The sequence below is a fragment of the Microtus pennsylvanicus genome, chromosome 20, assembly GCF_037038515.1.
Source record: "Microtus pennsylvanicus isolate mMicPen1 chromosome 20, mMicPen1.hap1, whole genome shotgun sequence".
Taxonomy (NCBI): Eukaryota; Metazoa; Chordata; class Mammalia; order Rodentia; family Cricetidae; genus Microtus; species Microtus pennsylvanicus.
The window spans coordinates 36,089,302-36,117,294 of NC_134598.1; the positions used below are offsets into that span (position 1 = coordinate 36,089,302).

Below are 27,993 nucleotides of genomic sequence, written 5' to 3' on the forward strand. Positions count from 1 at the left end.
GGCCGAGGGGCGGGGGTTGGGAAGATGGCGGCTCCCAGCCTCCTCAACTGGAGGCGGGTTTCCTCCTTCACCGGGCCGGTGCCCCGCGCCCGGCACGGACACCGAGCCGTAGCCATCCGGGAGCTGATGATCATCTTCGGCGGGGGCAACGAGGGCATCGCGGACGAGCTGCACGTCTACAACACCGGTAGGCGGCGGCTCGGCGACCCCGCCTCGGGGACGGCGGCGGCGGAGGAGCTGGGGGGAGGGGAGGCGCGGCGGACGCGGGGCTGACAGCTGTCACCGCCGGGGTCGCGGCTCCCTCGGCCGGCGGGGGCAGGCGGTCGGTGGGGAGCGCTCGGCCTGCCGGCTGGGTGGCTGGGTGGGCGGCAGCCCTAGCTGGCAGCGTGCCGGAGGGCGGCTCGGTTTCCCCGGGCTCGCCGGCCGACCCGGAGACACCCCGACCCATCCGTGCCCGCGGACCCGAGTGAGACGGCGGGTTCCACGGTCTGGGCTTCTCCCCCCTCCCACCACCCCGGGCTGGTCACTTCGGGGGACCGAGATCCCGGCCACTGTCAAACACAAGCCACCCCTAGCCGGGCTTCGGTAGTCTTTGCCTTCCCCGCTCTCTTTCGGGAGAGGATTGAGGGGCGGGGAGGTCTTCGGTCCTCGGTATCTGGCGGAAGCCGGGGAGACTTTTTCTAAACTGGCAGGGAAGGGATTTGCGGTTGATGGGTGTCTGTGCTCGGCTCGGCTGGACTGGTCCTCGCCAAAGAGGACAGTCCCATCTGAGGCACCGCTGCAGAGCGTGAAGTGTCGCTGGTCAGGGCGACAAGCCTTTACCACCATGCAGGGTCGAAATTTATTTTCCCCACTAGTAAGTAGTCTAGCAATCATCAGAAACTAATAAGTAACTATACGGAGTTTGGGGTCTATCTAGTTCCCAACCACACAACTTTTCTTTGATGAAACAACTTGATCACAGTAGTCCTCTAAAGGCCAAATTCTGTAGGAGAAATTTTGTTACTTTTGGTCCTCTTTGTTACCGCCCCTAATACTCCAGAATCAAAAGTTTACGAAGTATTTGATTTGGTATACTGTAAATACTATGGACTTAGAAGAAGTTACACCTGTTTAGACTCTTGCTTTGCTAGTTCAGAATCAGTATTAAAAGTTACCAAGCCTTTCTAAATCTGAGGTTTTCCATGTCTATAATGGCCAGGACACCTATCAGGATTTTTCTAGGCGCTGAATAATGCAAATCAGGGCTTTCAACAGAAACATTAGTGACATTTTGGCACAGGTGAGTTTTGGCCATAGAGACCACCTCTTATGGTATAAGATGCTTGCTGGCATCCTCAGGCTCAGTTCCCTGGTAGCAGCCCCTCCTTTCCGAAAGTTGTAACAACTAAATATGATTGTGGACATTGCAAAGTCAGTACCCTCTCGGAGCAAAAGAATCCCCTTTGACTGCTACTAGAATTCAGGCTAAGGATAGGTATGTATGTATATATACGCGTATATTTTGATTAGATGTATATATTCTTGATAATCTAATTATGAAACTCATGGAATGTTAGCTCTTGTTTGTTATAATTGACTTCAATATTTTTTTGGTAACTAGTTACAAATCAGTGGTTCCTACCAGCTGTCAGAGGAGACATCCCTCCAGGCTGTGCGGCCCATGGATTTGTCTGTGACGGCACTAGAATACTAGTGTTTGGGGGCATGGTTGAATATGGAAGATACAGCAATGAGCTATATGAGCTGCAAGTAAGTGTGTTTGACATTTGTTATCTCAGTCTGAAGTGCCTAAGGAAATTGTCAGAAGTTTTAAGAAGAGATTACAAAATGTTTTATCAGCATGGGTACAGTAACAGATGCTCCACACTTTGTAGCCTCCCAGACGATGTTTCCACCTCACTGTGTCTGGTGACATTTACAGCTTAAAGATGCCTGACCTTTAGCAGTCCTGTACTGCCTCAGGCGTAGGCTTCTGTGTGCGAGTGCGGTAGTCCTTTAGCTTCCAACACCGGCACCCTCGGACTGCTGGAACAGACTGCTGGCTCCTGCCTCTGGTGTTTGGAGCCAGTATTGTCCATGCAGGGACCTGGGCGTTTGCGTGTCTAACCCAGAGCATGCTTTGAAAACGCGTGCCTCAGTATGAGAGGAATGGCTTCCTTTAGCAGCAGCAGTGACCCACCCACACAGTCATGCCGAGAGGTCACAGCTTCATATAGCCTTTCCAGATTTGATTTGCTTGTTAAACCGGAGCTTGTTCTTGGTGACTGTTCTTGATAGGTTCCAAGGGCCCTGATTATGAGGGTGTCTGCCACTGGCAGATGTAATTTGGTTGTATGTATTTCCAAGCAAACCACTATTTCAAATAGAGAAGATTCTCATGGCCAAAAAAAAAAAATTGGAATTTGATTTGTTAAATGAACTTTGTTTTAATGTGATTTAATGAAATTTGATTTGCTATTAAAGGTTAAATATTTAGCATGCATAGATTACCTAATATATAAAAGTTAGATTTCATGAATTACACCTTATCTTAAAGTTCTATATGTAGATACTTATTTTTTTCACTTGGAAGAAATTAGAAGTGATGATATTTATTATTATAAACTTAGTGTATCATTATGGAAACGTGTGTGTATAGGAGATTCATTTGAATGTCCGTTCTCTCTCTTTCTCACACACACACACACTGCTCTGTGACACAAATTTCACATAACCCGGGCTGCCATTAAAACTCACTTGGTAGCCAAGGATAGCTTTTACCTCCTGGTCCTCTTGCCTCACAAATTCTGGGGTTACCACAGCCAGCCTTCCCAGGATAAACCTGTTAATTTCAGAAGTTAGCCAGTTCACTGGGCATAGTGTTGCATGACTTTTTTCTAGAACTTGGAACGCAGAAGCATGCAGGTCTCTTGAAGTTTGCGGCCAGCCTAGAAGTGTCATGAAACTCACTGTGTGTAGAGTTCATAGTGAGACCGAGTCTCAGTGTTAGCCAATGTTTGTCCTTCATGCCCAGAGGCAGTCATGGGTGGCTCACTGTTGATAGCACTGACATAGACACGCTGCCTGCTTTCATATGGATGTCTTCTCTCGTTAGGCAAGTCGTTGGCTATGGAGAAAAGTGAAACCCCAGCCTCCTCCTTCTGGCTTACCTCCTTGTCCTCGTCTCGGACATAGTTTCTCTTTATATGGTAACAAATGCTATTTGTTTGGCGGTCTGGCAAATGAGAGTGAAGATTCCAATAACAATGTCCCCAGGTATGCTTTTGTAGACAAGTGCTTGTTTGATGATTTAGGTTAAAATATTTTATCTTTAGTTACTACAAGGCTTAAGCTTATATTTTCATATTGAAAACTGACAATAGACACATATTTGTGTATTTGTGGTTTTCAGTCCCTTGAGAATATGTTTTCAAACTGTCTTTTCTAGTCAGAAATCATCTTAAATTGATACTTGCACAATTGCTTATGCCAGTACATTTGTATGTCTTGAGTGTGATTCCCATTGGGTGGGTCATGCACAGCCCCAGTCATGTGGTTTTTATTTTACAATGTGTTTTCTCTGAAAACTTGGTGTGGTTGGCTGTTAAGTGAAAGCCATTGTCCTCATGCTTCATGCAGTCTGTGAAGGTGTGCTGCCGAGCAAGACTCTCCTCCTTACGTTTTCCGTATGTTTCTATAGATGTCTTGCTTTTTATTTTTCTAATACTTACTTGATCATTTGTTTGTTTGTTTATTTATTTCAAAATGGGGTTTCCCTGTGTAGACCAGGCTGGCCTGGAACTCGGAGATCCACCTGCCTCTGCATCCCTGAGTGCCAGGATTAAAGACATGTGCTGCCATGCCAGGCATAAGGGTTTGTTTGTGTGTTTGTGTGTCTATGTGGGTATTTGTGTGTTAGATATGTGCATAAGGGTTTGTTTGTGTGTTTGTGTGTCTGTGTGGGTGTTTGTGTGTTAGATATGTGCATAAGGGTTTGTTTGTGTGTTTGTTTGTCTGTGTGGGTGTTTGTGTGTTAGATATGTGCATAAGGGTTTGTTTGTGTGTCTATGTGGGTGTTTGTGTGTTAGATATGTGCATAAGGGTTTGTGTGTTTGTGTGTCTATGTGGGTATTTGTGTGTTAGATATGTGCATAAGGGTTTGTTTGTGTGTTTGTCTATGTGGGTGTTTGTGTGTTAGATATGTGCATAAGGGTTTGTTTGTGTGTTTGTGTGTCTATGTGGGTGTTTGTGTGTTAGATATGTGCATAAGGGTTTGTTTGTGTGTTTGTGTGTCTGTGTGGGTGTTTATGTGTTAGATATGTGCCTGTGGGTGTGGGTGTCCATTGAGGCCCAAGTGTCGGCTCTCTGTGGAGCGGGGGGTTCCAGTTAGTTGTGGGCCAGCTGCAGTGGGTGCTGGCACGGAACTCATGCTCTTTGAGAGAGTAGGATGTGCTCTTGATCACTGAGCCATTTCTCCAGTCCCTAAACTTTGAAAGTTTATGTTCTAAACTGTTTTTTCTCGCTCATACTTGAGTAGAAAGTTAGTAGGAAATTGAATTAGTTGTTACAAAAGTCATTTTGGAATTGGGAGCTAGCTCAGCAGATTGAGCTCTTGCCATGAAGTGTGAGGACCTTGGGTGTGGATCTCTAGAGCCCACATGAAGATGAAGTGTGTGCAGTGGCCAGCATGAACTCCCAGCTGACAGGAGGCAGAAACAGAAACATTCTGGGGAAGACTAGACAAAACAAAGGCAAACTAAACAAACAAGTTCCAGGTTCAGGGACAGACCACCTCAGTTATAAAAGGTAGAGTGATTGAGATGACCACCCGATGTCATCCCCTTGCTCACACATGCATCATACCACATGTACATGGGTTTACAAAAAACCTTTTTAAGAAAAGAGGCTGTTTAGGACAAGTTAAGTATGGTTTCTAAATTAAAGACACGGTCTAGGACATTGCTGTGACATTACAGTGTGCTGGAAGTTGCAAAGCAGTGCTTATTCCAGAGAGCAGTGTCTTCAAGGTGTTTGCCAAAACGCTTATCTAGTGCTGTGTAGTAAACTAGCGATGCAAAATTACTTTTACTGTGCTCAAAACTCTGTAAGTAAGCAAATCACACGGCACAAAGTGATGGCTGACTCTTCAGTGGTCACCCCACATCTGGGAGTCAGCTGAGGCGGCTGAAGGACGGAGGCAATGGGGCTGTCACCCCATATGCCTGTGGATGGCTCTTTCGAGACCGGATCTCGTATGGCCCTGGCAGACTTTGGACTATGTAGCCAAGAATAACTGAGCTTCTGATCATCCTGCCACACTGAGCGCTGAGATTATAGGGGTGTGCCGCCATGTTTGGTATATATGTTGCTAAAGACTGAAACTTGGGCTTCCTGCATGCTGGGTTGGCTTTCTACCCAGACCATGGAGTGGCCTTTCAGTGTGTGGTTGAGAGTTTCACAAGCAGTGTTATAGTAAGAATCTAATATGTATATGTGTGTGTGTGTGTGTGTGTGTATATGAATATGGCCTTTCACAAGCCAGCCGTGGCACCTGGTTCAGAGCAACACAGACCAGACTAAAATACAGGGGAGAGGAACCTCATGTCCTGACAGGCTGTGTTTTAAGACTGTCACCGTTGTATTGACAGATGTTTTCCGTCTTCACCCTGGACACAGCAGAGTGATAAATCTGTGTGCAATGAATGTCTGGAAGTTTGCTTACTTTAGTGCCTTTCTGTGCTATGTGATTTTTTTACAATAAGCATATGATAGACATTTTTTCTTTTTGAAAATGTTTGTGTGTCTTCTGTGTGTTTGCATGGGTTTATTGCACAGTGTGCGTGCAGATGCCTACAGAGGACAGCAAAGGGCATCAGGTCCTCTGTAACCGAGTTCCAGGTGGTTGTAGCCACCAGATGTCAGCACTAAGAACCCGCTTTAGTCCTCTGCCAGAGCAGTAAGCTCTTCTAGCTGCTCTCAGGCCCCCTTTTCTTTTTTCTTTTCTTCTTTTTTGACATAGGATGTCTGGTTCATACTGACCTGGAACTCATGGTCCTCCTGCCTCAAACTCTTGGGTGCTGAGATTACAGACACATGTCACTGTGTGGCTAATATATATTTATGAATTGAAATAAAAAACAAATAAAACATACATATCATCTGAATGTTTTCATTTCTTTTGTGCTATCTTAGGTATTTAAATGATTTCTATGAGCTGGAACTACAGCATGGTTCTGGTGTGGTGGGCTGGAGCATTCCAGCCACGAAAGGCATTGTACCTTCTCCAAGAGAATCCCACACTGCTATTATATATTGTAAAAAAGACTCCGGGAGTCCTAAGATGTATGTGTTTGGTGGAATGTGTGGTGCTCGCCTGGATGACCTATGGCAGCTTGATTTAGGTAATCTTAATTTGATTCAGGAATTTCTTAGGATTGGTAAAGGAAAAATTTAAATGTATTTGTTTTTGTTTTTGTAAATATGTATTATAGTCAGCATTTACAGTCTCAGGAACAGCTGAGACATGATTAGTCACTTTGAACAATTGAATGTTCAATTTATGGTAGTAAATTTCCTATGTTTCCTTTAGCACCCACCATAGATTCTGGTTGTCTAGAAGGGTCCACGTACATGCTTATGGTCCTCTGTAATTGTTAGTGGGACCGTCTTTCACCCTGAGAGGTATCTGGTTGGGTTACTAATTTCTTTGGTTGTCCTCCCTGTCTATGGGAAGTGTGACTTTCACAGAATTGCTAACGAGTGGGAGACCTGAGGGCAGCTCTCTGAAAGTGAATAATTGAAAATGTGCTTCTCATTTTTCACTGTCTTTTAAATTTATTTAATATGGTTAAATCAAAAGTATTATTTGTCATTTAAAATTAGTGACACTTTAAGCACAGCTCTTCAGTAGAAATGTTAAATTCAGTGCAAGTAGATTTCTGATTGGATGTGCTTGTGGTCTGGGAATGTTTAAGATGAATTCAGATAACTGATTTGAAACGTTTTTGCTTCTTTTGGTAAGTACTTTTGTTTTATTTTTTTAAGTGTGTAAACTGAGGTGATTTGCTATCATTAGATCAAGTTCCTGATTTCCTTATATTTATTTCTAGAAACTATGTCATGGTCAAAACCAGAGACGAAGGGGACAGTGCCACTTCCGCGGAGCCTTCATACAGCCAGTGTTGTAGGAAACAAGTATGGCTTCCTTCTCTCGTTTGATACAAAGAGAAGTAAAGACGGTCCTTCCTTAGAAGTCGATTCGCAGACTTAATAATACCTTGTTATGCTGATCACAGCTAAAGTAGTTTGTCGGTGGGAGCTGGAACACCTGTCTGGGTTACCTATTTAGCTTCCTCTCTGTGCCTTTCCGGGTATGGCACGACCTAAGTGTCAGCGGGTGTTGCCAAGCTGCTTTGTCCTCTCTGGTTAGGTTCCCAGCGTCTGCACGGGGCTCACATCCATCAGAAACTCCAGTCCCTGGTTAGATTCCCAGTGTCTGCACAGGGCCCACATCCATCAGAAACTCCAGTCCCAGGGAATCGGAGACACCAGGCATATGCACATATGCAGACAAAACACCCATAGAAACAAAATAAAATGTTTTTTAAAAAAATTTAAGAAAAGCTGTTTGCTGCTCTAATTGGCGGCGTGGGCCTAGGAGAGCAGGGCCTGAAAGTCTCATACAATAGCTAACTTTATTTGGAGCATTGGACAGTTTACACTCTGAGGGTTAACATGAGTAAGGTGTTGAGTCAAAAGGACACATGTGGCAAAACCATGTTTTTCCATAGAGGCATATGAATAACAGGAGCTGGAATTAAATGCCTATCTGCTACACCTGTGAGTAGATGAAAACACACTCCAAGAACAATTCTGTATTTGAACAAACTGAGGCCACCAGACTCTTGTTTTCGTGGAGTTTTTCCACAAGTACTCAGAATTCTCACACTGCTCCATTCTCGGACAGTGTTCCGACAAGGGCCTCTAGACTGCTGGAGAAAGTTGAAGGTGGTCTGCTTTCTGTTTTTAACAGTGCTGGAGTTGGAACCGTGCACTTAAACCCATCTCAGTGTCCAACCAACATGCAGAACTGCATCACCAAACCTTTTTTCCTTTGAAGACCAAGTCTCCCTAACTTGCCCAGGCAGACCTCAAAGTTGTGATCTTCCTGCTTCAGCCTCCCTGGGAAGCTGGGCTTGTAAGCCTGCACCACCATGCTTGTTCCAGCATCCTTCTACCTTAGCCTCCCGCACAGCTGGGGCTCCAGGCATTCTTAGCCAGGGCAGGCTTAAAGTTGTCATGTTTAAGTAACAGCAGTGACCCAAAGCTAAGTGAAATTTTATCTTTTTTGATCACTGTCTTAGTTACTTTTCTGTTGATGTGTTGAAAATACCCTAACAAAAGCAACTTAGGAAGGAAGGGCTAATTGGGCTTACAGTTGCAGGTGAAAGCCCAGCAGTTTGGGGGCCTGTGCATGTGCAGTTAAAAAGCAGAGATGGATGGGTGCCTGTGCTCTTACTAAGCATATGATATAGTTGAGACATTGTTCACTTACACTTCCTCGACGGAGTGTAATTTTGGTTCAGTTCTGCTTTATAGAGTTGTCAGGTTTATTGTTGTTGAGACAGGCTCTTGTTCCATTCCCTGTGGCCTTACACTCATGAGCTCCGAGCATCCTCCTCTTTCCTAGATGTGTACCACCCTTGCTTACAATGGTAAACTCTTTTATGAAAGACTATTTTATTCATTTTGTCTATACAGTGCTACCTTTACAGTGTGGTAGGTGAGGAGTTCTGAAGCTTTAAGCAGGCAAATAAACTCGTTCTTGTGTTTCCTATCCAGAAAGTAAAATTGATGCACTTGTTTATTTTAAGTCCTTGGTTCTCTTCTGTCACGCAGGATGTACATTTTTGGTGGATGGGTTCCCCACAAGGGGGAGAATCCTGAGAATTCACCTAATGATTGCGAGTGGAGATGTACGAGCTCATTTTCTTACCTGAATCTAGGTGAGTCTCGAGACTTTCTCGTTGATGTAATAAAGTCATGTTTGCTGTTTGTTGCTTAAGAGCAATAACTGAGTCATGGAAATTTCTTTCTTTTTAGATACAGCAGAGTGGACCACTCTAGTGTCAGATTCTCAGGAAGATAAAAAAAATTCAAGGCCAAGACCACGAGCCGGACACTGCGCCGTTGCGGTCGGCACCCGACTGTACTTCTGGAGTGGAAGAGATGGCTACAAAAAAGCCCTCAATAGTCAAGTGTGCTGCAAGGATCTCTGGTATCTCGATACTGGTACGTAAGAGTGCGTAATGAAGTCCTTCATACAGATACTCAGCATCTGCCTTTAAAGACTGAAAAGGAATCCTTACAATTAGAAGTCACTGGGAGGAATATGTAACGCTCCCCACTTGGAAGGAGGATTTTCCTTCCTCTCGAGTGTAGGATGGATTTAAAGATTCTTTTCCAAGGCGCAGAAGGGGAGAACTGTTCTTAGTCGAACAAGTGATCCAGATTGTTATCAGTAGTGCTAAATTCTATTCATATCATTTACACCCTGATAAGAGTGTGCTGAGATCTGGGAAGTGGTGGTGACACCTTTAATCCCAGTATTCAGGAGGCAGAGGCAGATGAATCTCTGAGTTTGAGGCCAGCCTGATCTACAAGAGCAAGGTCCAGGACAGCCAGGGCTACACAGAAAAGCCCTGTGTCTAACCCTCTCCCCAAAAATATGGCAAGAAACACTCCACCCCTGTGGTACTTGCCTACAAATCTGTAACCCCAGTATTATGGTGCAGAAGTACCAGACAGCCTCAGATTAAAGGGCATTTTAGGTCATTTGCTAATAGTTACATCAGAAGTTTTAAAGTGGGGACCTGCGGTATATCTCACCAGGTTCTGACACTTGTTGTCCAGTCTCAGAGCATGAACATTTAAATGCCATCTTCTGAAGGTCTCTGCAAGATTTGAAGAATACCTAACTAACTGAAATATAGCTCTATATATCTAGAAAACCTAACTAGCATGACTACAATTCTGACTATTATAGATGGCTATATATTGACTTATATTTTTAATTATACATTTTTAAATGAACTGCACAAACACAATACCTTAATCAAGATCAGAAATACACACACATATAACAAAATTGACCTTAAATTTGTATCAATAAACCAAGATCCATACCAATGTAAATTATTCATATCTATATCATATCCCCCTTTAAATGTAAAAGAACATTTATAAACAATATTTGGGAATATGAGTGTAATTAAATCACTGCTTGGCTCATTAGCTTTAGTTTCTTATTGGCTAAGTTTTACATCTTAATTTAATCCATTTCTATTAATTTGTGTATCACCACGTGGCAGTGGCTAACCTGGTAAAATTCCCAGCACCTGTCTCTGGCGGATCTATGGCATCTCTCTGACTCTGCTTTCTTCCTCCCAGAATTTAGTTCTGTCTTCTCTGCCTACCTAAGTTCTGCCCTGTCAGACCAAGGCAATTTCTTTATTCATTAACCAATACAAGCGACACACAGAGGGGACTCCCACATCAAGCACAGGCTCCAAAGCTAGAAAAAGAGAAAAGTACCGATGCCTGTGACTCAAATTATATTCCTTATATTTCCTAGGTTTCTGTTTTGAATCTTTTTTTTAACATGACCTTTTCACTTCCCCCTGCCTCTAGAAGCATTTGTAATTTTTTCCCCTGTTCCTGAAATTTTAAATTTTTATAATGCTGGTGGTTTGTTTCTGTTCATTTAGATGGAGTCTTCCAAAGTAGCCTATGAGGCCTCACATGCACAGCCCTCCTGCCTTAGGTGTGCACCACCATCCACTCCTTGCTTGCTTCTTTGTCCTTTTCTTTTTAAAGGAAATTTTGTTATGATTTTTTAAAATTATTTGTAGGAATATGAGTCTGAATTTTAGTGTGTGCAGGGGGCCTGGGAGCTGCAGATGGTTGTGACCCACCTGGCCCGTGTGCTGGGATGGAAGCTCGGGTTCTCTGGGGAAACGCTGGTGCTACAGCCATCTCTCCAACCCAATACCTGGTTTTCATCACTGTGATAAGTACTCAGTGGGCCCTTTCAGTCTGGAAACTCATGGTCTTTAGTGTGTTAGAAATTTATTTCAGGATTTACATTTTTAAAAATTCCCTCCATGTCCTCCCCTTTAATATCTGGTCTACTTCCTGGACTTTCCCAAACGTTTTCTTTAATTCAGCTGTGGGCTGCCATCCTTTGAGGGATATAAACTGCTTGGGTTGCTGAAGGGGTGGTGGGGGACTTTACATAAAAATTGTTGAAGGAACAGGCTTCACTGTCTCCTGACTCACTTGAAGCATGGAGGTAAGCCTAGGGAAAATACGCTAACAAAGAGTACTGCTGTATTTCGACAAACCAGTTTAGGGAATAGGCTTGGACTGGCTGTGGCTTCTTGGATGTATGTTGTTATCATCAGTAAAATGATACATTTGAGGTTGAAGAGATGGCTCAGCAGATAAGAGCACAGGCTGCTCCCCCAGAGGACCAGAGTTAATTCCCAGCATCCAACCATCTGTAGCTCCAGGTCTAGGAGATCCGACATACTCTCCTGGTCTCTGTGTGCCAGGCATCTGTAACTCCAGGTCTAGGAGATCCGACACACTCTCCTGGTCTCTGTGTACCAGGCATGCACACGACACACAGATACACAGGAAGGCAGGACACCTATACACATAAAGTAATGACTAAAATATTTTGAAGAGGTATTTAAAAAATGAAGTAGATATTGGACTTGCTCTGGACAGCTGAGAAATCACAAAGATGAATTTTCTTAACTAACTGTCCAAAGCTAGGGACATACTTCCTCTCAGTTGTGAAGCTTGCTGACACCCTTAGTATACACGGAAGAGTGGACCAGCAATATTGTCATCAGGTACAACCTCAGATACTTTTTGTTTTTCGAGGCAGGATTTCTCTGTGTAGTCCTGGCTGGCCTGGAACTCGCTCTGTAGCCCAGACTGACCTCAAACTCAGATTCACCTGCCTCTGCCTCTCAAGTTCTGAGTTTAAAGGCATGTGCCACCACCACCTGGCTATAATTTCAAATCTTAGAAGATCTGTTACTTGTTGTGGAAATATTAGCAATATTTTTTATGTTACTGATATTTTATACCAAGGTTATGTGTTTTGGGTAGTACTAATTTTGTTAAAGGGTAAAAACTTCATGTTGTTCCAAAATATATCCAAGTCATTTTTGCTAACAGCAGTATTTCTAGCATGTATGCTGTTGCTTAAAAATCAGTTCTTTTTTAAAAAGATATCACTTAGTTAATTAAGTAAGTAAGTAAGTGTGTATACAACATTCTGCTTCCATGTATGCCCACATGCCAGAAGAGGGCACCAGATCTCATTACAGATGGTTGTGAGCCACCATGTGGTTGCTGGGAACTGAACTCACAACCTCTGGAAGAGCAGCCAGTGCTCTTAACCACTGAGCCATCTCTCCAGCCCCTAAAAATCAGTTCTTTAAATTAAAAAAAAAATTAAAATTCATGAAGGTAAAACACAAAGCAATAATTCTATAACACCCAGTCTCACCTCTCAGCCTTTTAGACATGATTAGGTGTATTCGGGGGAGATCTTCAGCCTTCTGATCCTAATGGCGCAAGTAGTTTGGTATTGAGTTGTTTTATTTGTAGAAGAAATTGAATAAAATTAGAGCTTCAAACTACTTTGGTTTGTCTGTCTTTAAGTATCCTCAGCAAACAGGTGTGGTGTTCACTGCTGGTGTTTTCAAGCTCCTGCCCACCAAAACTGTTGGCAGACCGTGGTTGTGATGGAAACTAAAGACTCTATATAATGTTTTTCCTTAGAGAAACCACCAGCACCGTCTCAAGTCCAGCTGATCAAAGCTACTACCAACTCTTTCCACGTCAAGTGGGACGAAGTGCCGACGGTCGAGGGCTATCTCTTGCAGTTGAATACGGACTTGTCGTACCAAACTGCATCACCCGATTCTTCAGCAGCACCAAATACGCTAGGTAAAATAAGTGTCGTGCTTAAAGAGTGCATGTCTGCTCGTGTGCTTTCTGAACACACACTGCGAAAGTCCCATGATGATGCTTGGCTCAGGAAACTGCATGAGTTTTAAGATGCCCTGGTACATGACTGGCAAACCAGCTTGCCTGAGCATGAGCTCTGAACCTGGCAGCTATCTCACTCTGTCGTAGCGAACTCAGGTGCAGAGTGCTTTCCTGCAGCTCATTCTGTGGACCTGACAATCTTCAGTCCCGAGTTCCAGTCATGTTTCCAGAAGTGTTTTTAACTGATCAGGCCACTGGAAAGCAACAAAATTTGTTACAGTCTTTAGCAACTATTAAGTAACTATTAAGAAAGCAGATACACTTGAATAAAGATGGTATTTTAATCTTTAATGTGTAAATTTAAAACTATTGACAACGCAGTTTATGGATGCCAATGAAGAGCATATCAGTGTGAACTTTCTCATTCCTACAGGAGGCAGGATGGACCCTCAGAGACAAGGCAGTAATAGCATCCTTCAGAACAGTGTAAGTGGAAGCTCCTGTGCTGACAGTGAATACTCGTGGGCTAGCCAGTTTGTGCCGAGGGTTTTTGCATATTACTCTGAATAAGGGTCATTACTCCTTGCTCCATTTGAGAATCAGCTCTAAACTGTCCAGGCAGCCTGGTTTTCACAGGCCTGGGGATGAGGCTCAGTGTTAGAGTGCTTGGTGGCAAACACGAGACCCTGGATTCTGTCTCTAGCACCACAAAAATAAAAGGAGAAAAGACGTTCTATGATAGAAGCCTGAATTGAAATCCGTGTTGAAGAGAAGCCTAGTTTCATTGCCTATAGCATTGGATGCTGTTCTATTTGGATTGATACTTATGAACCAGGTGTGGTGGTGTGTAACATGATGGCCTGCTTGTTGGGGTTTCTGTCCTGCCCAGTTCCCATAGCCATTTAGCCCCAAAGAAGATCACACAGAAGTCTCCATAAGTTATAAACTGATTAGCTCATTAGCTCAGGCTTCTTATTAACTCTTGTAATTTATATTAACCCATTATTCTAGTATATGGTAGCCAACAAAAGGCTCGGCACCTTTTTCAGCGGGGTAGGTCACATCTTCCTTCTTCCATGTCTGGGAGGAACCTCCTTCTTCCTAGAATACTCCTGTGTTTTCATTGCCCTGCCTATACGTCCTGTCTGGTTGTCCCTCCTATACTTCCTGCCTGGCTACTGGCCAATCAGCGTTTATTTAAAACATAATTGACAGAATACAGAATTGTCCCACACCAGCTGTGTATCTGCAATCCCAGAGCTTGAGAGGTGGAACCAGGTCAAGAGGCCAGCCTCAGCTATACTGTGGAGTTGAGCTAGCCTCAACTACACAAAACCCTGTCTCAACCAAAACAAAGTATTTTAAGTTTATATTGTGATATTCTTAGATGTCATATATATATTTATTCTGAATTTATAAAATATAATTTAAGTATACTTATATATATATTTCATTTACTAAAGACTATTAGTAGCTAAGCTGAACAACTTGTGTAAAGTTACTTGTTCCTTATGAGGTGGTCATGGTAAGTATTTGTGGACGTTAAAATTCATTGTTTTCATCTGGGAAACTGCTGTTGCCATCAGTGGATCCTTTCCATGGAAAGGGATGAGGTATGGTCCTGTTTTGAGCATGACTGAGGACCAAGAATGTGAGAAAATATTGAGGTTATCTAGGAAGGAGATATTACAAGTTGTGCTCATACTTTGTGAGTAGCCTATTTTAGAAGATAAACTACATTTACATTATAATATACATGTGCCATGAGTATTGTATGTGATATGTGTGTATATACATCATAAGCTGAATGGTATTGCATGGCTTGTGATAAGATAATGGATGACTGCCTTGCCCCTCCCTGTTCTTGGATCGTGCTAAAAACAACTCCTTTAAACAATTCTCGCTTTCTTTTAGTATCTAACTATGCACGCTTGAATGAAATCCTAGCTGGGTGTGGTAACCTGCCTGTAATCCCAGCATTCAGGAAGCAGAGGCAGTAAGATCTCTGTGAGTTTGAGGCCAGCCTAATCTACAGAGTGAGTTCCAGGACAGCCAGAGCTACATAGACAAAAGAGCAACAACAATAAATAAAATTCTTATTTTGCTATGCCTTTACTTTCTCGCTTTTGATCGTGTATCTTCAATAAAAAGATAAGGAAGCTGGGAGGGGTGGTAAGTGCTTGAAATCCCAGAACTAGGAAGCAGGGACAGGAGGATTCTTGCCGGCTAGCCAGCCAAGCCTTCTTGGCAGATTTTAGGCCAGTGGAGGCCTCTTGTCTCAAAAAACAAGGTGATAGCATTCCTGAAGAACTGCAGCTGAGGTATCCTCTGGTTTCCACACATATGTGCCTGTATGTTCACACACATGGACATACATACACAGAAAAGGTAATGGAAGGCGAAGATTTGATGACGTCCCTCTCCACATTTTCCATTCCTCTCCAGCCTTGAAGTGTTTTTAATGGAGTTCAGTTTGATGTTTGTCTCACGATGGTGACGTCCCCACAGATGATACACACTGTACTTGGTGACCGTGTTAGGATGGTGACGTCCCCACAGATGATCCACACTGTACTTGATGTCCGTGTTAGGATGGTGACATATCTAGATGATCCACACTGTACTTGATGTCCGTGTTAGGATGGTGACGTATCTAGATGAGCCACACTGTACTTGATGTCCGTGTTAGGATGGTGACGTCCCCACAGATGAGCCATATTGTACTTGATGACCGTGTTAGGATGGTGACGTCCCCACAGATGAGCCACACTGTACTTGATGTCCGTGTTAGGATGGTGACGTCCCCACAGATGAGCCACACTGTACTTGATGTCCGTGTTAGGATGGTGACGTATCTAGATGAGCCACACTGTACTTGATGTCCGTGTTAGGATGGTGACGTCCCCACAGATGATCCACACTGTACTTGATGTCCGTGTTAGGATGGTGACGTATCTAGATGAGCCACACTGTACTTGATGTCCGTGTTAGGATGGTGACGTATCTAGATGAGCCACACTGTACTTGATGTCCGTGTTAGGATGGTGACGTACCTATAGATGAGCCATGCAGTGCCCAATGGTGTTATCCATCACATACAGCTCTGCTTTTCCTGCTGTTATCTCCCTTTTTAGTTTTCTTTTTTCCTTTCCTGTAATTAATTCAAAATCAAATTCCACCATCTAAAGCAATTTCTTTTCCTCTTTTTTTTTTGTCTCCTGAAGCTCTTCTTCATCGTCTGGTCCAGCGCCTCTTAAGCTTTTTCAAAAATCACAATCTCTTTTTTTCCCCAAAATTTGTACAATCCAATGTGGAAGTATTTAAAATAATTATAGGAATAAAATATTTGCTAGTAATAATTCATAGAGAAGTATATTGTGTGTGTATGCAAGTGTACATTTGTATGATCACGTGGAAGGCCGAGGTCAAACGAGGAATCCTCCTCAATCACGCTGCACCGTATATTTAAGATGGCATCCACCTGAATGTAGGTGGTGTAAATCCAGCTGGGCTATCCCCACTCCTCAGCACTGGGGTTACAGGCATGCACCACCGCGATGCAGCTTTTCACACGGATTTTTATTTGGGTCCTGGGTCCTTTATTTGTACTGAAAGTGTTTTATCAACTGAGTCGCCTCCCCGGCCTGAGAAATTGCTGTAAAGTAACGATGTGGTTTATATGCAGTTTTTCTGTTACTAAAGATAAAGCAAGTTTGCATACTGATTAGGTGTTGTATTTAGAACATCTTCAGTGCTTTTGAAAACTGATGAATTTTTGGTTTTGTTATTATAAGTGCTGAGAATGGCTCTTCACACAGATGATGTGGACAAAGTGGCAGAAGTGTGTTCAGGTCCATTGTATACATTATATACACACATAACATTGTGGAAATTCCTTGTGAAATCAGATATCTAGAGGACAGCAAGATGGCTCAGGGAGTATAAAAATACACACACACACACTCACAAACAAGTCAAACAACAGCAACACTGGAATGTTTAAAGATAAATGATGATGATGTCACTGATAACCTGGACTGCCATACAGTTTAAATGTGTTCATTATAGTATATCTAGGAAGGCAAGTTAAAATGTCATTAATACAGTCCCTGTCTCTCCCTTCCTCCCTCCTCCCCTTTCTCTTTCCTCTCCTCTTCCCTGAACCCCATCTTCTCTGCCCCAGCTTCCCATATAGCCAGAATTATAATCCCAGACCACCAGGTTCAATATTAGGAAGGTTTCTGATCAAATGTTTAATAGTAAATAATACTGATGGGCAGCATTGTTCAATCTTTATATGTAAAACCCAGTCATACAGAATAATTCCTTTGCTGAATTTTTTCTTTTAGGAATCATCAGATCTTTCAGCTATGTGTCTAAAGTGTCTAAAATCTTTTTTTAAGATTTGAATAGGGGTTGCTAACAAAATGGTTCAGTGAGTCAAGAACTTGCTATGCATGTCTGACCACCAGAGTTCAATCCCTGGGACTTACATAGCATAGAACACTGACTCCATCAAGCTGCCCTCTGACCACACATGTGTATCATGACACATATGCACCCTCATACATTATACACCCCGTCAGTTAGCAAATCATTGATGTAGGGTGATGGAGGCACACACCTTTAGTCCCAGCACTCGGAAGGCAGAAGCAGGTGGATCTCTGTGAGGTCCAGGACAGCCAGGACTGTTACACAGAGAAACCCTGTCTCGAAAAACAAAAAATTCTTAATAAAAATGCTAAACTGAGTGGTGTTCATGACTTCACCTATGCTACATAAATATTTGAAAATGGTAAACTAAAAATATAATCTTTGGAACAAGGAGATTAAGTAAAAATATCTTAAAACTGCTAGGTTAAAGAATGATTATAAAAATTAAGGATGTGGGCCGGGGGGTGGTGGCACACGCCTTTAATCCCAGCACTCGGGAGGCACAGGCAGGCCTGGTCTACAAGAGCAAGTTCCAGGACAGGCTCCAAAGCTACAGAGAAACCCTGTCTCGAAAAAGAAATTAGGGATATAGTTATATATATATTAAATATTTTGCATTTTGGTAAGTTTTTGTTTCTGTTGTTGTTTTGAGAATCTTATTTCCTAGCCTAGGCTAGCCTATATCACTGGAGCCTTCTGCCCCATCTCTCAAATTACCTGGGATTACAGGTGTGTACCACCACTCCCTGTTGGTGAATTTACTTCCCCAAATGTACTTGAAATTATTTTGCTTGTTTTTTTTAAAATATTGACTTATATTTTATTGAATATTACTTGCTATGATGAACTATTTTATTTCTTGTAGGTTAGTGATACAGTAAACAGTGCAAAAACTGAGCACACAGCCATGAAGGGGACCTCACTGAAAAGCAAACCAGACTTCAGAGCAGCCGACTCTAATGCTGGCTTGCATTCGCCTTTGGCACCTAATGCTCCTCATAACAACAGCTGTGTGGCAGATATGCTCTGGAAGAGTGAAGGTACAAGGTCGCCTTTCAATAAAAGCCCAACTTTTATAGCACTGGCAGAGAGGTGGAGAGTCACTGAGAAGCAGACACTGCGCTGTTGGTGCTGTGTCTTGAGACTGGGCCTCACTGTGTAGTTGTGACTGGCCTGGAACTAGCAGGCCATCTGCCTCTGCCCCTAAGTGCTGGGACTAAAGGCCGGGACTTACATGACGGTTTTGTTCACTCTCTTCACAGTGAACCTCAGTGACAGACTGTAAGGATGCGATTTAGTCAGGGAATTGTTGTTGACGTTGATTTTGGTCAGTGTGACTGTCCTTGTGCCTGTTCTGTCACTTTGTGGCTGTATGAGGTTTGTTCATCTTGTTCCTGTTTCCACGATGCTGAGATGTGGGCTGGATGGAGAGCTGTCATTTAGTAATAGCTGCCTTGCAGGTGTCTGGATGACAGTAACTCAGCAGTGGGGACTTAATTAATCACTTGATTCATAAGACAGCTCATACTTTTGTTATTTTTTATCTGAATATTCTGTTGTACTTTGTTTTTTTTTATGTTTTTAATTTTTGTTTTTTAAACAGGATCTCACTCTGCAGCCCATACTAGCTGTCTTCACTATTGTAGCCTGGGCTGACCCAAAATTGTGATCCTCCTGCTTCGGTCTATAAAGTGATGAGATCGTAGGCATGATCTACCATGCCTGGTTATAGTCAGGTGCCACTGAGATACATATCAAATATTTCTTGGGATTTCAATATCTAAAATTACTTTATGAATTTTAATTCTGGATTGGGTGGTGGTGATGCACACTTTTAATCCCCGCACTCAGGGAAGCAGAGGCAGGTGAATCTCTGTGAGTTCAGGGCCAGCCAGGGCTACACAGAGAAACCCTGTCTCGAAAAAACAAACAAATAAATAAAAATTATTCTGGTATATCCTTGGAATAGAAATGTAGCTTTTTAATTTTAAGATATTGTGATAGCTATTCTAAATCTAATTGTTCAGGGATTCAAATATAACAGAATAAACAGTTTTTAATATTTATTTATTTATTATGTATACAATATTCTATCTGTGTGTATGTCTGCAGGCCAGAAGAGAGCACCAGACCCTATTACAGATGGTTGTGAGCCACCATGTGGTTGCTGGGAATTGAACTCAGGGCCTGTGGAAGAGCAGGCAATGCTCTTAACCTCTGAGCCATCTCTCCAGCCCCCAGAATAAACATTTTTTATTTCCATTTTGAACAGTAGATAAAAATACTACAAAAAGGTTATTTCCTATACTGTTCTTATTGCTCTGCTTACACAAAAGGAGCACTTTTGTTGATTTTCCTTCCTTTTTGCTTGTTTGTTTTTATTCTATTTTTTTGTTTTTGTTTTGTTTATTTTTAGAGGCAGGACTTTTCTGTTTAGCCCTGGCTGTCCTGGAACCAGCTCTGTAGACCAGGCTGGCCTCAAACTCACAGAGATCCTCCTGATGCTGTCTCCCAAGTGCTGGGATTCAAGGCATGTGCCATAATCACTTGACTTACTTTATTTTTTCTTTTGAGATAGGCTCACTGTGTATCCCAGACTAACCTATCCCAGGCTATCTGGCCTCAAGCTCCTAGTGATTCTCCTGCTTCACCCTTCCACGTGCTGGGATATAGGTGTGGTCCACTACACATGGAAGGGTCACTTTCTTTCTTGATGTAAAAATATTATTTGGTATAGATACACTTGGTCCTAAACTTATATAGTTTAAAATTTCTTATTTGTAATTTTCTGTCTTACAAAGAAGTTTATATGCTGGAAACAAACTCAATCTTGAGATTTCCAGATCCTCAGTAAAATTGTTCCTGAGCAAATAGTAAAGGACAGTGCCTGAGGCACAGTAAACACCTGTGTCAGTCTCGGTGACGGGAGAGCCACACTGTTTGCAGAGGGGAAGACCTGCCGTGTTCTCTGGAGCAGTGGAGTGATGTGATTACATTTGCGCTCTCACTGAAGGAAACCTCGGACTGTACCAGAGGAAGGGATGCTGCAGGCAATAACTGAGATTGGGTGGGGCTTCTTTTAGTCCTCTCGGATGGATGTACATAAAGACAAAACAGTGGCAAGACAGAACAGAGAAAAAACATTTTAGAGACTCTCTTAGAAAGGTTTATTAATTAGATGCGACAGCTGTTGGTTATGAGAGAAAAAAGCAAATCAAATAAGACTTTTTAGTTGACCATCAGAATGAAAATGGCAGGAGCAGGAATCCAGCTGTGAACTCAGCTGAGGTCCTGGGCAGTTGAGTGTATAGGTGTGGAGTCTCAGAGGCGGCTCTCAGCTGTACATACAGATGGAGAGGCTGTCTAAAATGTAAGCTCCACAGGAGCAGAGGCCTTGTTGCCATGCTCGCGGTGAGATTCCCAACAGCCGGTGCTTGGCTGCTGAGTGCCTTGTGTCTGCAACACCGGTACATGCAGAGAAGGAACACCAGATAGAAGGTCACCCAGCTGAAGACACCGAGAAAAGATGAATGTTGGGAAGGGGGTTGGGTTTTGTTTAAGATGGGCGTTATGCTTTGTGACTCTTTGTATACATGTGTTTACTAGATGATCCTTCACCATCACAGAAATAAACATAATGCCCTACAGGAAGCCTTCAGTATTTTGGGCTAAATGAGTATTACCCATAGGCATCACTGTTTATCTTCCACAACGGTAGAGAAGACAGAAAATGAGTAGGATCACAAATGTATTTCTAGTTTAGGCAGAGAACTCATGAAACTGAGTGACAAGGCCGTTTACTATAGCTTAGTAGTAAACAGTGTCAGTTTAGAGTGGAAAAAAGCTGCGATGTCAGACATCCATGACAGGTCCAGTGCACCCTTTTCTAAACATGTTCTACCCAGTGGTTAATCCATTTCAGAGTGTGTGTGACTCTGAAAACTGAAAGCACCAAGAAGTACACAACAAGCCAGGTGGTGGCGCACACCTTTAATCCCAGCACTCAGGAGGCAGAGGCAGGAGGATATCTGTGAGTTCGAGGCCAGCCTGGTCTACAGAGTGAGTTCCAGGACAGCCAGAGAGATACATAGAGAAATTCTGTCTTGAAAAATCAAATTCATACACAGACACAAAGTTTTTTTTTTCTTTGACTTTTTTGGTAAGATAAGATATCACTATGTAGTCTGATCTAACTTGAGATCCTCCAGCCTCAGCCTTCTGAATGCTGAGATTTTAGATGTGGATCTCTGCATCCAACTGTAGCTCTTACTAACCTCAACTTTAAACAAGGTCTTGTTGTCTGCCATGTTGTCATCCTTATACTACACTGAGGTACCATCCCTCATCCCAGTTTATTCCCTGCTTCTTTATGTTAAATCAGCACACACTAAGATGCAGCTTATCTCCTCTACTGTGAATAAATTCAACAAACTTTTTCCCTTAGGAAAGATTAGTCCAGGGGCTGGAGAGATGGCTCAGAGATTAAGAGCACCAGATGCCCTTCCAGAGGTCCTGAGTTCAATTTCCAGCAACCACATGGTGGCTCACAACCGTCTGTAATGAGATCTGGCGCCCTCTTCCGATCTTCATGCATACAAGCAGGCAGAGCGCTGCACACATAATAAGTAGCTGAATCTTAAAGATTAGTGCAGAGGATTAGCAGTCCTCCGAGCCTGACTGATTGCTGACTTTGTCACTGGTTCCCGTGTTCTTGGAGCTGGGTTTCATCCTTGGTAAACGTCCTCTTTCACTCTGGCCGTCATAAACCCTTATGAAAGGAACATTGTGATTAGTTTGATTGATTATTGATATCTCTGGTTATATTTCCCAGGTGTGTGTATGTGAGTGTGCACATGCGTGCATGTGTCCACAGATGTGCATGTGTGTGCATGCAAAGGCTAGAGACACCTTGTGTGTCTTCCTCAGTCCTTCTCCACCCTGTTTTTTGAGATAGGATCTCTAATTTGTACGTAAAGCTTGCTAATTTAGCTAAGCTGGCTAACCAACAAGCCCCAGAGACCTGCCTCTCTCTGCCTCCCCAGCACTGGGATAATAGGATCACGCGCAGGTTTTTACCTGGGTCCTGGGATTGAACTCACTGAGCCATCTCCCAGGCTTCTAATCATGGTAAACATGCACACTATGGACTCTAAGTGTTTGGGGCATTAAATACCCTCTGTATTTATGAACTGTCTTTTAATATGTCTGAGTGATTATTGAATACTAAACTGATGGTTTGATTTTCAGTTGATGAAATATGTGCTCGGCCTGCAACTAAGATCAGCCGTGTAGAGGTGCATGCTGCAGCAGTGCCGTTCTCTGTAAGTACATGGTCTGCTGGTGATGCATGGCATGGATCAGGATGTGTGTTTGAATACAGAGGCTCTCGGGGCTCATGTAGTGAGGAATTGATTTAAATTCAGAAGTAGGGTGATGAGAAGGAAGTGTTCATAATATATTTAGTGAAAAAAGATGGCTACAATAATCATATTTTGTCCCAGTTTGGATGTAAAAATTCATTTAGTACACATATTTCACACTGAGTATACCAACTCACACTGCACTCACAGTTGCTAGGGGACTATCTCTGGGTGTGAGGCCACAGATAATTTTAATATTCTTCTCCATGCTTTCTCTATTGTATGAACATACATACATACATGTGCATTAATGTAAATTACATTAATGGTTAAAAGAATTTGTTAAGGGAACAGAAATACTTGAATAACTACTTAATAGGAGACAACAGAACACTACTATAATAGGTTGACATACATGTAGACTAGCCCAAAATTCGGACATTGAGTTGTTTTATGGATGGTCATAATGCATATTGCCAAACTTTAGTGCTTGCTACATGTCTTAACGGATACACTAGGATTGCCTTAATTAGATAAAAATGAGGATCATGCATCAGACTGTTTTTAGGGTTAATAAAACTGTCATTTCACTTTATTGCTGCAATTTTATTTGATTTCTTGCTTGTCTTTTAGAATCTTTAAGAATTTTCCATAATTTTTTCTTTTCTTTCTTTCTTTCTTTCTTTTTTTTTTTTTTAAATATTTATTTATTTATTTATTATGTATACAATATTCTGTTTTGTGTGTATGTCTCCAGGCCAGAAGAGGGCACCAGACCTCATTACAGATGGTTGTGAGCCACCATGTGGTTGCTGGGAATTGAACTCAGGACCTTTGGAAGAGCAGGCAATGCTCTTAACCTCTGAGCCATCTCTCCAGCCCCCTCTTTTTTTTTTTTTTTTTTTGGATTTTGATCATGTGTTTTCCTTCATTGGTTTTCACCTTTCCAGAACATTAAGTCTGTGTTTGCAGACTCTTCTCAGGGAAGGGTTATTAAATGGAGAGATTTCCCTTCTGCGTCTGTGCTGTGCATGTCAGTCACAGTTGTGTTGTTCCTTCAGTCGGAGTCAGCAGGTGCTCCGTAATGGTCTCTGAGGCCTTGTTACAGCTCAGCGCAGGGAGCCGAGCTCAGAGCTGCTCCTAGCCCGAGTCACAGGAAACGGCAGCCCTGCGTGTGCACTTAAGTCAGAAATAAACACGGAAGCGCACTTTGGTTTTGAGCTTCTGGGAACAGTGTCCCATTTAAAAGAAGATGGTTTTAAAAGGTTAGTTCCAGGGGTAGGATAACGCACCACCAAAAGTAGCCTAAGTTGGAGGAGGTCTGTTTCTGCAGCAGAGAGAGGTGTGCAGCTTACTCTACTCTTTCAATACATAGTGAAGCACATTCACATTACATTTCAGTCTTGAACATTTTTTTCTCCGTTTAGGTTTGGAGAAGCACAGATATTTCACATACAAAGATAACTGGATCTCTGCTTGTTGGTTTTGAACCTAGAGAAAAGGCCAACTTGGAATGGAGCTTCCTACCTGTTCCTGCTGGAGCAGATAGTAGCATTCTCTGAAGGGATTATACTTTCTGAGGGTCTCTGAAATGACAGCTGGCATTTTAACCTGCCACTGATGGGGAAACACGCTAACTGCAGCCAGGTTAATAGTAGCGGGCTCTGCAGAGAGTCCTGTTACACCATGGTGAATTGGCATCCCCATCCCATTTTCAGTTGGCCCAGTCTGTTGAGACCGTGTTGGTTCTGAGCTAATGTTCATCATGAGCTGGTAATGTGTGCTCTTCACTCGTGAACGCTCTTGACAAAAGTCTTGACATTTCTGTACTCAATAAGGTCTTCATAAATTTTCCTTTCTCTAAAATTAGAAAGAGACACCTTCAAATCCAGTGGCCATTTTGAAAACAGAACATCAATGGTGTGATGTGGGGATTTTTAAAAACAACACCGCTTTGGTGAGCCAGTTTTACTTGCTGCCAAAAGGAAAACAAAGTATGTCAAAGGTAACTGTTGGTGTTTTTTTTTACATTTTGAGGGCTGAGGATATAATTGGCAGGATGCATGTCTAGCATGTGTGTAAGTTTGGCTACAATTCCTGACACTTCAAAAAGCAAGCTAAATATACAAAAAGTAAATTATGAACCCCGAGAATGAGATTAGTTTTAATAACTCTGATTCCGGTCATTTGAGGGAAGGAAATTGAGATCTTTCCAAGGTGTATTATCGAGAGCTCTGCATATGTAATCATCTTACATTCTTTAATGCTGCCTTTGTAATATGACACCATCATTTAAAAAATACTTTGCCAGGTGGTGGTGGCTATACCTTTAATCCCAGCACTCAGGAAGCAGAGACAGCCAGGTTCACACAGTGAGTTTCAGAACAGCCAAGGATACACAGAGAGACCATTTTAGAAAAAGCAAAAGACAAACAACCACAATGAGAAAAACCTGCTTCAAGCTGGGCATGGTGGCACACATGCTCAGTAGGCAGAGGCAGCAGATCTCTGTGAGTTTGAAGTCAGCTGAGTCTATATAGTGAGTTCCAGGACAGCCAGGGTTACATGGTGAGAACCTGTCACAACAAAAAAGAAAGCTGTTCCCAATTATTTCAGATAAGGGGTACCCCGTTACCCTATCTGTCTCTCTCAGCACACGCGTGAAATCTCTTTATCTTGTACACACATCATCTATCAGTTTAGTTTCTCTGGCAAAGCTTTTGGCATTCTTCCCTCTTTTTCACATTGAATATGTTTAATCACTTTATTTTATTATTGTTGTTGCTTTTTAGTTTTTTTGGACAGGATTTTCCTGTATAGCCCTGGCTGTCTTGGAACTGGCTCTGTAAACCTGGCTAGCTGCCCTCAAACTCACAGAGATCCGCCTGCCTGTGGCTCCCAAGTGTGTGTGCCACCACCACCTGGCGAATATTTCCAGTTCTTGATTTTATAAAAGTCTAGTAAGCCATCATTACTTTTATGGCTACTGAAATCCCTGGCTGGGGATGAATCTGTGTCCATATAAGGTTATATCCATCGTAAAGCATGCTAGCTACCTAATTTTTCTTTAAGAACAAAAGATCAAAATCTGCAGCTAGTAAACTTGAGTTTGAGTTTCTAGTTCCAGTATTCCTCAGTGTGAACAGAAGCAAGTCAGTTCTCTGACCTCTCTGAGGCCTGGTATCTTCCTGTACAGTAGAGATGAGCAGACTTCAGACGGGATGCTCTACTGCACTCTGGTGCCACGGTGTGCTGGTGTTAGGAAGAGCAGCTACCAGATGTTTGGAAGGTACAGATGTGAGGGTATTGCCACCCAGGAGCATAGCATTATTTAACATCTGTGCAGTGTCCTGAACTCACAGAGATCCGCCTGCCTCTGCCTCCCAAGTGCTGGGATTAAAGGCGTGCGCCACCATCGCCCGCCCTTAGTCTCTCCTTTTCTGCAGGCTTGCTTCCCTGTCTCTAAAGGCATTGCTCCCAGGAAGACAGTTGTGTGACAGACAGCAGGTCTAAAATTCTTCTCCACGTCAAGTTCATGTGGGGATGGGGATTTGTTTTGTTTGTTGTGGTATCACTTCTGGCTTTTTGTTTTAGTTTTTCCTGCCTTTCCCCTTAGAGTCAGAGGTTCAGATCATCTTCCATTGGATATGAATCTGATTCAGGAAGGGCCTTGATGGGTTCTTGGAGTAAGAGAGGGAAATACATGATGGAATTGGATTCCTCAAATACAGCTGTTTCTTCAAAAGTTTTGTTGTCTAATAACAAGTAATTATAGCTTTGTAATAATAAATGCACCTTCTTTTCTGACTCGTGTATCCCTTGCATTTTAGGTAGGAAATGCAGATGTGCCTGACTACAGTTTACTAAAAAAACAGGATCTTATTCCTGGAACCGTTTATAAATTCAGGGTTGCTGCAATCAATGGTTGTGGAATAGGCCCTTTCAGCAAAATCAGTGAATTTAAAACGTGTATCCCTGGCTTTCCTGGAGCTCCTTCTACAGTCCGGATTTCCAAGGTAATCTGTCAGGTCCAGTCAGGCTTGTCAGTGGTGTGAATGATTCGAAACTTCTGTGTTTACAAATTTTTACTAGACTCGTGGAAGATCCTTCAGAGAGGTGGGTTAAATGTGTAAATGTATGTTTAGGGAGCCATGCATGGTATTTTTCAACCCCAAATTACAAGCAAGTAGAGTTTCAGCATGAAGCCACAGGGCTGGAGATGAGTTTGTATTGTCTTGTTTCCACCAGGCAGAGCTCATGGAGAGTTTGACATTTTAGAACATATGAAGTTGATTGTGTTTTTATAAATATCTCTTGCCCTCTGTTAAGGAAGAAACCCCCTTTTGGGGGACACAACAGACAGAGTGTGGACACTTGAGTCTCACTTGGTGAAGTGTGTGTCAACTCCAGAGCCGGTTACAGTAAAGTCGTAGTCAGCGGTTGTGTTATCCAGCGCAGTGCCAGAGGGCAGGCTCTGTGTTCTAAGACAGGATAAGTGATATAGAGTCTCCGGTTCTTCTCTAGAATGTCGAAGGGATCCACCTTTCCTGGGAGCCTCCAACTTCACCTTCTGGAAACATTTTGGAATACTCAGCCTACTTGGCTATCCGCACAGCACAGATGCAAGATAATCCAAGCCAGCTTGTGTTCATGAGGATCTACTGTGGCCTGAGAACCTCATGTGTCGTGACTTCTGGGCAGCTCGCAAACGCACACATTGACTACACGTCTCGACCTGCCGTTGTGTTCCGGATATCGGCCAAGAATGACAAGGGCTACGGACCAGCCACACAAGTTCGGTGGCTCCAAGGTAACAATAAGAAGGCTCCTTTGAGTTGAGTTGTTTTTATTAACGCTGTTGTGATGGTTATTTATTAGTAACTGGTTATGAAGATGTGTTCTTTGAGAGTATTCTCTGACTGTATTTCTAGCAGTTATGAATTTGAGTTTGTAAATTGTTCTTCAAATGTATTTGCTCACTTCTAGATCCCAATAAAAATAGAAAGAAGCAAAGACTGAAAATTAGTATATGGATTCTTCCTTACCCATGTAGCTATTCATAAAGAAAAAAATAGCATAGCAAAGATAAAAGCTGTAAGGTGCATTGCCCCTTATCTTTTATGAAGGCTCTGCAGCGACTGAGTTGAGT

The 27,993-nt window shown here is 42.7% G+C and overlaps 1 protein-coding gene across 2 annotated transcripts; it reads left to right on the plus strand.

Annotated features, from left to right (window-relative positions):
- Hcfc2 (host cell factor C2) lies at positions 1-27,857 on the plus strand. 2 transcript variants are annotated; one of them, XM_075954628.1, is made up of 14 exons: positions 6-187; positions 1,604-1,752; positions 3,098-3,258; positions 6,175-6,383; positions 7,092-7,176; positions 8,881-8,987; positions 9,085-9,273; positions 12,841-13,008; positions 13,484-13,536; positions 18,350-18,524; positions 22,732-22,805; positions 24,715-24,849; positions 26,675-26,860; positions 27,369-27,857. In XM_075954628.1, the coding sequence occupies exons 1-14, from the start codon at positions 25-27 to the stop codon at positions 27,681-27,683; spliced, it is 2,169 nt and encodes a 722-aa protein (XP_075810743.1). In that variant the 5' UTR covers positions 6-24; the 3' UTR covers positions 27,684-27,857. The 2 variants fall into 2 exon arrangements, with proteins under 2 accessions (XP_075810744.1, XP_075810743.1); XM_075954629.1 differs by lacking the exons at positions 13,484-13,536; positions 18,350-18,524 and having other exon boundaries at positions 1-187.
- Positions 27,858-27,993: the final 136 nt, after the last annotated feature.